Source organism: Larus michahellis, chromosome 1 (genome assembly GCF_964199755.1).
Source record: "Larus michahellis chromosome 1, bLarMic1.1, whole genome shotgun sequence".
NCBI lineage: Eukaryota > Metazoa > Chordata > Aves > Charadriiformes > Laridae > Larus > Larus michahellis.
The window spans coordinates 6,769,157-6,782,333 of record NC_133896.1 but is presented as its reverse complement, the minus strand read 5'-3'; the positions used below and the strand labels follow the sequence as shown (position 1 = coordinate 6,782,333).

The 13,177-nt window shown below is 41.4% G+C and overlaps 1 protein-coding gene across 25 annotated transcripts in view; it reads right to left on the bottom strand.

The window, feature by feature from the left end:
- CELF2 (CUGBP Elav-like family member 2) overlaps positions 1-13,177 on the bottom strand; it is a 559,698-nt gene that overhangs the window by 250,221 nt on the left and 296,300 nt on the right. For 5 of the 25 annotated variants that reach the window (XM_074573244.1, XM_074573241.1, XM_074573235.1 and 2 more), the window contains exon 1: positions 7,209-7,451. The exons of 15 other annotated variants lie outside the window; for them this stretch is intronic. In XM_074573244.1, coding sequence (XP_074429345.1) covers positions 7,209-7,315 — 107 coding nt within the window. In that variant the 5' untranslated portion in view covers positions 7,316-7,451. Of the gene's footprint in view, positions 1-7,208; positions 7,732-13,177 lie in introns of those variants that run through there. 5 more of the 25 variants (XM_074573234.1, XM_074573270.1, XM_074573273.1 and 2 more) reach the window with 3 other exon arrangements.

Sequence of the window (13,177 nt, the reverse complement as noted above, 5' to 3'; positions counted from 1 at the left end):
AATTGCCACATGGGTCAGATCAAAAGGTCCAGCTAGTCCATGACCCTGCCTCTGATCATGGCTTGTAATGGATGCAGAGAGTGTGGCAAGTCTACTGTGATCCTTCCCACCTCCCAGCAACCAGTGGCTGAGGGGCTTCAAAAGTCAAGGGCTGCATCTGAGCCAAGGTGTTTAACAGGCTCAAAACTGCTAAATCAGTTTTTCCCCCAAATTCTCCCTCTGAAAGGGACACTGATGAAGTCATATGTATTACTCGCAGAGCTGCCCCTTAAAAGGGCTGTTCTTAACTTCAGAGATTTGGGGCTCAGTACAACTAGTGGGAACATTGGCTTTCTTTTCCAAAGCAAAACATTAAACCCAACTTAGTTTTTAACGTAGAAAGTTTTACTTCAGTAGAACCACAATAATTCATCTGCAACTTTTTTCAAGAACCCCAACCCATCGGCACCACAACTTTGTACGGCAAAAATTGCTGCAGCCGTGAGGTTCCTAGGGCAGGCACGTAGTTTGGTGTCCTTTTGTGAGCAAGGCCCTTTAGGGAAAATTTTGGTCACTTTGGATTGCGATATTCGGGGGTAGGGGTTAACTGAGTTAAATGTACGTTCATCAGCCGCGCACAGATAGATCTCCATATGATTCATTGGAGCAGCACTGCAGAACACCTGATGTTGCCGATGCAGTTCTGTTAGTGTTTTGTTATTTTTAAAGGGGGTTATATAACTCTCTCATTAAAATTAAATGTGGGCTGAAATGATGCAGGCAAATTCTCAAGCTTTAGCGTGAGCTTCTTCCTCGCAGTTTAGCTGAAAATAGATGATTTTTAGGCAGAAGAGAAGGAAAATGAAACGAAGAGGTTGTTACAGTTGAAAATCGAGTCTCCAAGAATTTAAGTTCTCTGATAATTCACTGTTGCCTTTCTAGAGGGCCTCAATTCTTCAGATGCTGACCTGCAGCTTCCAGGGAGAGCAGGTGCAGGATTTGAATCTTAAATTCGCTCCCTAGCACAGCTATCGTATCATCCACAGCTATCTACACTTGCAAGGTTCAATTTCCAGATGATCTACGTTCGGGTGCCCTTGCTTTTCTCTTCACTCCTCTATTTGTCTAAAAGGGATAGTAAATTCCCATATCCTCTCTCTGATTTTCTATCGGGTTTTTTCCCCCCACCTCCAACCCTCTGCTCCGTCTTCCTCCCGGTGACAGACTGTTGTCTGGCATCCTCAAAGGCTGCTCTTGAAGATGACCTGCTGATTTGCTGCCATGGGAACTCCAGTGCGAGGGCAGCATTTACCCCTCGCACACCGACGGGCGCGAGCAGCGGTTCCCCATGCCCACCCCCCCTTCCTGCCGGCAAAAGTTTGCCCTCCTCTATTTCAGAAGCCTTGCAAGGGACCTCGGAAGGCTGTGCCTTAAGTAACGGGAGTCCTGCAGCCTCTCCAGCATCCAGCAGCAGCAGCCACTGCTGAATTTTTCGGAGGAAGGTGAAAAAAGTCTAATGGCCTACGTGAGCATGCAAATTGCTTTTCAAAACTCGTGGAGAAAAAGCTTAGGCAGCAAAGCAGGAGACTCGAGAAAAACCCTCTCTAATGTAATGGCAGAAAGCATTATCTTCGTATAAGTGCCATATTTAAAACTTCCCAAGCAATTTTCTGTGTAACCCTATTCCTTTGAATCGGAGAGAGTTAACTTAAAATTAGGTTATTCTACTCGGATGAGGGACGCAGGCTAACACATCAGCCACCGAGGATGCTACATGGAGAGACAAGCAAGTAATTCTCTCCTTTCCCCACCCCCAAACACAATTTTGGGTGTTTTAATTGAAATAGAAGGATCATTTTTACTTGGCTGCGTTTTGCAGGGCAGCTCGCGATCCACACTGTGTCAGTCTTGTCAGTGCACTGGCAGGTTTACAGACCTACGGTACTTCCCTGCAAGCACTGACTCCTAAGAGCCTAATCCGGTAATGTGGGCTTAATGCACAATATAATTTCACGAAACCACCTAGAAACCAAGTGCAAATTTGGGAGCCGATGCTTTCCAGAAATGTCAAGTTAGCCATTCGTGCAGAAACCCCAGAGATGGATCTGTCTGATACTGGCCCATGAAATGGTCACCGATCCTTAGACCATCCGAGGAAATAAAGTTGCATGTGACAACAGCTGAAATCCTTTTTTACATCCTGCTCGAGCTGATTGCTAGTTGATCTCAGTCTCAAGACTGGAGTGAGAGATGAGAAAATTAGGGTCCAGATCAAGATTTACACAAGATTTGTGAAAATTCATGCCCCTTTCCCTCCAATAATGATAGTTAACCTTCCGTGCATCATTAACTTGCCAAGAACAGTATTAAAGCGACTTTAATTGACACATTTGCTTCCGCTGCAGGGTGAAATAACACAAAAGCAAAACAAAACACACACGCACACAGAAAAAAAAAAAAAAAGCTTTTTGCCACAGCAAGAGTGTTAGAGAGAGGGGGGAAAAAAAAAATAAATAAAATCCCGTTTTTATTTCCTCTGTGAGGATGCCAGCAGTCCTGTTTCATAAACTCCAGTGATTCATCACCATCCCAGGCAGCCAATCATTCCGCAGGTCAAGTAGAAATGGGCTGTAGAGCCAGCAACTCCTGCTGCCCCGATAATGCATGTCATTCCAGGCATGGCGACATGCTTTCTCAACAGCTGCCATTTTCAGTTACCTTTCCTATGGCTGACACACAAGTAAATGTGTTGGAAGCAGTAAAACAGTCATAGGAAAGCAGTTGCAAAGATAAATAGCACCTGCACGTGATAATCTCTAATGTCATTAGAGAGGAAAGAAGGATGTGTTTTGAAACAGAATTTCTTTCTTCTGAAAGCATCGCTTGACTTCGGGGGGGTTTATGTCAGTGTGTGTGTGACTGAGAGGGGGTTCTTTGGTCTTGGTTTGTTTTTTTTGTTTGTTTGTTTGTTTTTTCTCAAATAAACATCCAGACATTCATCTTGGTTCTAAGCTTAATAGATATAACTAGGGGAAAAGGGGAAAAAAAAAGCCTGCAAAACACCCAGCATTAAAGAAAAAAAAATCTTCTCACAATTCAGTTGTGAGAAAAGATTTTGTATAGCGAGATTTGGCTTGAATTCAGTAATGCTCACTTTAAGAAACACAACTGCTCTAATTAAGGGAAAGAAAAGGATTTTCTTCAATCGTTTCTTTTCAGTCTTTATTCCTTATCATCTAACTTAAATTTCATGAACTACTTGTTCAATACCTGTCCTCTGAATTACATGCGGTTGAATACTTTTCTTTTTTTTTTTGCAGATGGAAGCCGAGTGGGAGTTCTGAGGGCACAGGACTATAGAAATAAACACCCTCAGTGAAGAAATGTTCAAACTTATGTGCACATGTCTATGTGTGCACACACGCACACAGATGTATCCCTGCTTATGAGATGCAGCGCACGTGTCATTTCTGTACCTATACCATGTGAAGAGCCCATGCCTGCACACAAATGGTGAAAAATAAATAATAAAATAACTGTTCCCACTAACAGTGCTGGAACAAGATTTCAAATGCATAAGATTATCCATATTAATTTATGGTAATCTACAAATGAACGCTGCAGAGACAGTACAGGTTATCCAAAATGGTACTTGCATTTAATGAGAAACTACCACAAAATATCTTCAAGACAGATTTACTTGCATCTTCTAATACCCCCTGAATTAATCTAATGCAAAACACAAAGTACAAGCTCTGTTTCCCCTTTGGAACAACTGGCTCTTGAAACGCCAAAGGAAAGCCGAGCTTTTCTCTCCACACAAAGTCCTCTTAGACATCTTGCTTTCAGATTTCATCAACTTAGGTGTTTTCAGGGCTGTAAGCAGTGAACTTTCCATCAGCAGCATCTTCAGCTAATTAACCCTCCTGATTACAATAATTAGTATTGATTCACTCCTGAATGACTTCTTAAGTATTCAAGCACAATCTACACTTGCAGTAAAACTTCTAGATATGAATATTAATTGAATGCTCTCCTTTGTTTTTCAGCCCCAAAGGTATAGTTTGCAATCTTATATACTTAAATTTGATAACAGAAACACTTCAGTTTTATTCTCATTTAACAAAGAGAATATTAACATGTTGATGTTAGAGATTGTGGTTCACGAATCTGAAAATTAAAAAAAAAATTAAATAATATATAGACAAAGACTCCAGGCTAATAAATAAATATAACTCCCTTCCATTTCCTATGGCAGCATGGAAAGCCAGTTCCCAGGATAAGCCCTGTCCTCCTTTTGCTCTGACAGGTAGGACCGAGGACGGTCTTTCTTTTTGGCATTACACCTGGTCATCGCAAGTACAAATAACAGCTCACGCAGAGTCGGAATTAGCTCTCTCGGCGCTGTTGTGGAAACAGATGTTGCCAAGTTTGACAACTGCAAGGCACCACATTGCTCTGCGAATGGGCGCGATTCAAAGCAGGTAACGCCAAGGACACCTGCGATGTTCATGCGTAGGATCTCGAAACCTCTATAGTCTCTCAAAAGCCGACACTTTTGTTAAAGCATGCTAAGAAATAGCCTGTGTTCCAGATTTGCCTCACTTTCTTTGACGTTAATAATAATTGTTATGGCTCAAAAAAGCAGTATTTCAGTAAATATGCACAGAAAGAATATTTTTTTTTTTGGAGTAGGGTTCATACAAATAATTCAAAAATTAGTCTTTGATGTGAATGCAATGTCAGAAAATACCCTTGGAAAAGAAGAAAGTAACTGGCAATCCAAGACAAAAATCTGTAGTATACGTATTTTGCGCAGCATTTTATCTGAAAACATAGCAACTGCTGTAAGTTTACTATGAACTCACCTGTGAGACGAGCGCTTAGGGAACAGGTTTAGTATTGAATAGTCCTTAAAAGTGGCGGTTGAGTTTGCTGCCCAGGTGGCTGGTGGTGGCTGCTACAAAAGTGGCATTCAGCCTACTCCGGGCAGTCACTAAAGGGGCATTTCCATGTCGCCGAGAGCGAGGGATTCACTTTATTGCCACTCACAAAGGGCCAGCAGCTGCTAGAAAGCCCAGGCTGAAGGAGGATAACTCGATAAAAAATTTAAAAAAAAAAAAAAGTGCAGTGGTGGCAGAGCAGAGCAGTTGTGAATGAGTTAATGTTTGTCTCAAAAGAAGTTCTTCCAAGAAGTGAATTATAGCATGGTCCCATTGTATTAAACACCATCCTCGCTTTATTCATGTTTATGCACAACACACAGCACGCAAGTACTACCTGATAATCCATAACCTCTAGGCTTCTAGCATATTTTATGTGATATTACCTTTTTGTTCACGTAAACTCTTTCCTATTGATTTATACCAGCTCAAGACACAAGGGAAGGAGATGCAACACCAATAAAAAAAATGCAAAAAAGCATAGTAAGTACACAGAGTCCCCCCCATAAAACATTTTTTGTTGAAAACACATGCTTTAGAGAGCTCTGACTGCTACCAATAAATCTTTAATGTCTTTTATTTTTTTAATTAAGGGGTCAAAGAGACCCCTCAACCCATAAATCATGCTGTAGAATCCAGTTTAAAAAAAAAGCATGAGACCCCTACAATTAATTGATCTGGGCAAAAAATAGAAACCACTCTCTCTTTTCTCTCAGAAAATGATTACAAATCTTACTAAACTCAATATATTTATTTATCATGTAAAGTATTTAAAGACTTTAAACAGTTTCAGAAACTCCACAGACTGAAGACAATTCATTTTATTTAAGACACAAGCTGCTGTCCAAGTAGTAACTCAGAATCTTTCAAAAGCTTTGTAACAATTTCTTTTCATAATGCATAAGGTGCACAAGCATTTTGCCAAATTCCAAGCCCAAACTGTTAACTGTTCTAGTGCTAAACTACGGCTGTCTAAACAGAAAGATAATCATGAAATGTCATATGAATAATTTGTTAGATTTGGAGATAGGAACCATCCAGGTAAATTATTCTGCCTGACCTTAAAAATTCTAACGTATGCTAATAGCTGGATTATAAAAATGGAAAGTAGCATGGGCTCCCACTTTGAGAGCTGATTTATCATTTTTATTGCATTTTCATTACCTAAACAAAATTAGAAACAGTGTCTTCAAAACAGCAGTTAAAGTTGACATGATCAGGCATAAAATCAGGCAAGGGCACGTTTGGCAACTATGTATTTCCAGATTGACAGCGGTATTGCAAGCTTTCGTAATCGATAAGTTTTCTCGCCACAGTTAAAGGGGAGGTTAGTAATAAATCTCCAACTTAATGCAATGGCCATAATTGTTCAGATGCAAACCTCCCCCTCCCTGCACTATTAGCAGCAGATATCAAATGAAAGAACCGTCACAAAATAGGCAATACACTTCATATTCTCCCGGATATACAAAAAGATTAAGGGAAATGAAAAAGGGGCTGAGACAAGGAAAGGGGGGGAAAAAAAGAAAACAACCCAAACCACCCCACCGCCAGACATACATTAAGCTAGTTTGACAGCACCATTGTTCAGCTGTCCCATTGTCAGACCAAAAGATGTATTCAATGCTACAATGTCTGCTAGCAAATAAACAAAAGACTACATTTTTCAAAGCGGGGTGCCAATTCTAGCATAATTCTGTGTGTATGTGCGTGTGTGCGTGTGCCTGCGTGTGTGTGTGTGTGTGTGTGTGTGTGTCTCTCTGAAAAGAGTAGTCGATGCCGGCCCCCCGCTAAACCTTGGAACGTTAAGAATATATGTGTAATCCCACGTATGGGAGTATTTAGATATTTTTAAAACGTCTTCGAGGGGTAAAGACCAGGTAGAGCATTAGTAACTATTTACATAGGCTAAGTGAAAATTAAAGTGGTATTTAGGGCACTAGCTCTAACATGGAGTCTCCCTGAGCTTTTTCCATGCTTATTCCATGCCCAGTGCATAATAATGAAGCAGGCAGAAATATTGCAAAGGAGGTGATAAAAGAAATATCAGCTCTCATTTAGGAAAAAAAAAAAAAAAAAAATTATTTTTTTTTCCTCCTTGCCCTCTCCGTACATTTGTCGTCATACATGAAATGTGCGATTCTAACTCGTGGAAAACGCTACTTGCACACAGCAATGCCTGTCTTTTCCTTTAAATAGGGAAACTACTTAATACACAGCGCGGTTATACTTGCAGCGGGCCCAGGCAACTCGAAAGCACGCGTTAAAACAAAGGAGACAACATACCTTAAAAGCAGCTCCTCATTTCTCATAGTAACAGCGGATTTGGGACAGCGCATGCTTTCTGCACCGATATTCTCAACAAAAGCCAGTTCAGAAGTGCGCTCAAACATCAATGCCACAGTAGCTACTCACTAATGGCTACTCTTTCTCTCTTTCTCTCTCTAGTCAGACGCTGAGTGGTGGAGCAAAGGGGCCCCTGCAGATTCACTAAGCAGAAATAATCCTCTCTGACAAGTTATGTTGTCTGGGCATATTTTACATTAATGCACTGTGCTGCCTATAGGGGTCTTGTTTGCATTCACTCCAGCCTAGCTGGTGGTAGCTCTCTTAATTACCATCCAAAAAAAAAAAAAAGAAAAAAAAAATTAGCAACATCCCCCCCACCGCCCCTCTAAAAAAAAAAAAAATTAAAATTGTATATAACTGAAAGAAAAGGGGGGAAAATCTATGGGCGAATGAGGGAAGGCATCCCCCCCCCCGGAAGGATGCATGCTTGATATGGATCTTTTGTTTGCCCTGTGAACTCAGTGAATACAGTGGCAAACAGATGCTGCGGCTCGCGAGGCTCGTGCACTTTAAGGGAACTGGGTTAGAGGCTCTTTCTGGGGCTCTGGAGTCGCAGCTGGAGCTCTTGCTCCGTCCCTCCTTCCCTTCCCTGTTCAAGGCTGAGTGGCTTTATGGGACCTGCCAGCTCACATCAGAGAGACTGGGGAGTATTAACGCAGGCACCTGGGGATCTTCTTCAAGTTTGCAGTTTTTCTTGGCAATTTTAACCCCTCCAAAACACAAGTCCCCACATCCCTCCAATTTTAACCCCTCCAAAACACAACGCAGTTACCAAGTAACTGGGTTTGCTTTAACCCAGACCCTTAGGCTCGGCTTTGGCAGAGTTCTCGCAGACGGGAAAGGGTGTTGCATTATTCAATGATTTACTCACTTCCTATGTATGAAAGGAACTCTAGTGTGACACTGACTTCGGGGAAACAGCCTCTTTGCCCCTACCTCGGAGATCTGCCATGTACTTTGTAGAAACAGGTTGTGGTCTTCCAGTTGCCAAGGCAGTCAGTGAGGTTTATTTTCATATTTTGGTTTCATCTTCTGCTGAGTAAAATCTTTAAACCATGCAGCTACTTTTCGGGCAGGAGGATGGTTGGGGCTTGGGGGAGTGTTTTGTTTAGTTTTTGTTTGTTTGTTCGCCTTTTTTTTTTAAAAAAAAATCTATATCAGATATTTGAGTAGATGCTTATTTGGCGGACTGAAAAAGTCAACGAGAACTTGATACTTTTTTCAGTCTTTTTTTTACTGTGGCAGTAAAAATGCATCTTAAAAATGACTGTCATTTCCTCTGAGGTCCTGTTAACATAAGAACATGCAAAACTAAATACACACGAATCACCCAAAGTCGACAACTAGTCAAAAAGCCCAGTAAGAGTCAAATAAACTGAGCTAGAAACAGATCTGGACCTCAAAACTTGAATTCAAACTTTCATAGGCTTCTGGCTATGGCTGTGGTTGGTCTGAACCTCTTTTCCTATGTTATATATTACCGCCTTAAAATATACTGCTACAATATCCTGATGCAGTGCTACTGCTTCTAATGCCTTAACAGAAGTTGGCATTTCGGGGCTTGATCTTTTTGGTAAACTTAAGCCTGGGAATGAAGGCAAAGAGGGAGCAATCCCCAGTAGAAATATACTGATAGGAAGATCTCGCCTTTCTGATGGCAGCTGTAAACTTCTATTAAGGTCATAAATTGTTTGCAACAGAAACAATGCTTTCGTTCTACACTTCTCATTGAGCACTCTGAGACCCTGGGATTAGTTGCAGTCATTCTGATATAATATTTGTCAAATGACCAAAGGACAAGTTAAAAACCAAACCTAGGCATAATCTGCTTTTAATGATGAAGAGAGAAAGAGCTGAAGACGGTAGTTTAGGAAACATGGATATTGTGAAGGACTGCAAGTCAAGAGAAGACAGGTTTCGATTTGCTTCCCTTTTCATCTGCAAAACATGACTGGGATTCTAGTTGCTCTTGTAATAAAAAATAATAAATCATTTTAATGATTAGCAATTCAAACCAATTCCATGTTAAAATGTCATGCTCCAAGGTCAACTGAGACAACATAGCTTGTACTTCACGCTAAAAATATCTGAACAGTCATGGAAGGCGGCCAGGAAAATACTCAGCCAACATGACAAATCCCATACCTCCTGCCCCAAATACTAAATCCATTACTACCATTTCAGGCATGGCCACCAGCACTCTGGATTCCTCCTCCTGCACTGTTTGCCTCCAAATGACTTTTGCCCAGCATAACTCACCGCCACGCCTGGGCTGCTCCAAGACCCGTCTCGCCCTCGTGAGACTGAGGGATGAGAAGAGGCAAACACCAGAGTACGCTACAGAATATACAGCTGAACGGGAAGTGTCGAACAGTCTGATAAACTGCTACAGTTTTCCAAAAATATGGCAAGGATCAGCATCTTAAGACACTACCAGCTGAGGGAACAAAGCTTTCTTTTCAGGCTGGAGTAGAATGGCTCACACAGAGCCCTTTGGTGGGGAATCAATGGGCTTCTGTTGGGTGGCTCCGCGCAGTTGCAAGTTCTTGATCGTTTCTGTACTTAGAAAGAAGGCGAAGCAACAGCAATAGGAAATAAAGTGAAGTATTATGGAAGGACTCATCTACAGCCAAAGGAATAAATAAAGAAAAATAAAATAAAATCCACAAAGCGGTAACACAGACAGACAAAAAGAACCTACGCTTTTTATCACACATAATGAAACGTCTGACAGAACAACATCTGCAGAGGGATCACAGCTGCTGAAGATGAGAGGGAATATGAGTATTATTTTTCAATTGTAAGATGCACTAAGCAGGAGTGCCTTTAAAATGACATGGCTAAAGGGAAGATTAAACCAGATGCACAGGGCTATCTGGCTTCTTTCAAGATGAAAGTCCAGCTGTGGATTCCACATCTAACATAAAAATTGATTGTAGATTCATAACTGATATGTATATATTGCAGAATGTTCTGCACAAATTACATACAGTAGAAGTTCAACAGTTTCATTGCCCTGTATTTAATCTAAACCCAAGCCTTCTACATATGGCCTATGCGTTTGCTAAACTAATTACGTGATGTTGCAAATCCTTGAAAGGCCATGGGAATACCAATCATTTACAGAGCCAAAATGATCAAAACTTCTGTGGCAAACCAGTAACAATGAGTAATGTATATCAATTAAAAACATGCCTTCTGCTCTCTACTTCAGATTATTCTTTGACCATTCCATTTGCTTACAGTATTTTTAAAATATTTAGAAGCCCAAAATACAATGACATTTTGCTACACTAAAGCAATATTACCAGGCAGTAGACGAACTACATTTTGTGACAGAGAAACAGTAGACAAGTGTCCAGGACAACAGCCCAAAAATCATGAGTGCAATCATGAGAGTAAGAGAAAGCCTTGATTCATTTTCCCATTTCACCACGCGTCCCTGTGTCAGATCTCATGCAAGCCAATTAACCTCTCGCTCACATCTCCATCTTTAAAATGGAAAAACCCAATAAACTCCAGAGCCGTGTGACAATAACGCAGAACACTAAAAGCTATATAAAACAGCGTGTTATTGTGAGTCGCACAAACATTTAAAATACTTTTCCTCACAAGAGGGACTTGCAGTCTAAGTCTCGGTTATCTGCTGTTCTGTGCAGTTATTTAGGCTCAAATCACATTTGTTTTGTATAGGTGTGAAAAGCTACTCTTTAATCTGATAGCATTTTACTGTTTTAGATGGCTAAATCCCACCTTTGAAGTTGAGCAATTAGTCTAAGCTAGTCATCTAGGGTTTCTCTATTGTCAGCGAGGAGAGATTAGTTATACTAAAGAGCATTACCATCTCTCTCCATTGACCACAAAGGGATTAGATCCCTAACTTTTAGATATATATATTAGGCAGGATGAATCCCACCTATGTGCCTAAAGGGAAGGTGGGAAATCCCGTGTTTCTGTGTCAGCGTGGCCAGCCCATGTCCCTGCACCCCACAGCCCTGCCAGCTGTGCGAGTCCGGCTCCGACGCCTTGAGCTCCTCTGGCACTTCCAGACGCAGCCGTCACCTGCCTGCAGGATGTCTACAGCAATCAAGCTGGAGCCAGGCAAGGCTTCCAGGTCTGAAGCAGACCTATGCGATGCAACCTACGCGAAATTTGAAGTAGAAATGAAACTGGCCTCAGCTTCAGAAGCGGAGTGTGCGGAACCTTTCCACCGTGCTTTGAGAAAGCAGACAGTTCATTTAGGTATCTCCTCCTAAAATCTCCTGGAGAAATGAGCAACTCATCGTCTGCGGCTCTTCTGTTATTGGAAATTGCGGAATGGGAGACCAGGTGTTGCTAGAACCAGAGTGCTCTGGACCACTTCACTGGTGAATGTGAATAGCAAGAAATGAGCTATAACTCAATAGGCTGTATCTCATTAGGCTTTGCCTCTGCTCTTATTGAGGTTTTTCTTTGTTTTTATCTAGAAAAAAATATTGCATTTTTGTTTCTGTTTCCTCTGTTGATTTGTTTTTTTGTTTATACAGCCTTTAAGATAGCTGTACACAGGAGATCAATTTTGGTCCCAGCAATCTGACATCTAAGATACTGCTTTTATCAGAAGAGCACCATCCATGTGGTATTAGAGTGTCCTGCATTTGCTGTTTGTATTATGCACATACATACAGGTGGAGAAATTCCTTTCCTGTTAGAGGCTACAAAAACACAAGACGTAGAGCCACAGTTCCTCTCCAGTATGTATCGCAATATAATTTCATGGTAAAAACATATCAATCAGTTTTAGAGGCAGTCACACGCGTGCAGACCACGCTGTCTTCAGGACAGATACTACCTCTGTATGCGCTGTGTGCGTTAATCACAGCCACAGTATCTGCCGGTGTCATCTATGTGCGCAGGGAAAGGCAAATTATTTTCAATCTCCTGCAGTAGAGATGCAGCAAATCACAGGGTTTTTTTGGTTTAAGCGGGCAAGAAAAAGAGTCTAACATTTCCCCACATCTTCTTTTGTCTGTTTTGGTAGATCTTTTAGATTATATGCCTACCTTTCCTATCTGAGTCATGGGGGTAGCAATTACTTACAGACCTACAGGTCGGTCTGGATGATGCACAAGGTCTTTTCTAGCCTTACTTTTTCACCTGGGAGCATCCAAGGAGCGTCACGAAAATTAAATAGTGCAGACAGAAAGCACAAAAGTAAAAAATGTTGTGAAAATGCTGAAGATTAATATTTGGTCAGCGGGGGAATAAAAAGTTCCGTATTTAAAGCAAGACTGGTATCCAGGGTTTCTCTCGGTCAGCAAAGGCGTGCGCCACTCTCTCTAGCATTCAGCAGCGCTGACTCAGTGCATCTCAGCATCTGGAAGACAGAGACACCAGAAGGAACAAGCTCCCCCCAATTTACTTAAACGATGTGCTCTGGTGCTTCCCAGGTGCTCGACAGGGCAGGGGTGAAAACTGCAGCCTGTGCAAATCACAGATTCTAACACATAAACACACATCGGTGTGTTTTTCTAAAAGACGATACATCACTCGAAACAACTTACAACCGGCCAGGTTGTGATTGCAGACATGGCTACTCTACAAAGCAAATAATTTATTTGGAAAGAACTACATGTCGTAAGAACATCTGGCCTGCAACTAAAGGGAAGGAGGAGAAAGCTGATCAAAAGAGCAACGAGAAACAGAGGAGGCAACAGAGCACCAGATCTGAGAGAAAGAGAGAGGAAAGAAGGGAGAGAGAGAACAAACACAGCTGGTTATAGAATCATTTATTTTCTGCTTTAATTTAAAGTCTCTTTAAGGTATAAGTAGAACCTGCTCTGTCTAAACAGGAATATCTTTATTTTACACTTGTAGTAATGCCAAGATCATCACTTTTAGATGTCCCATGTGGAATATCAAAGACC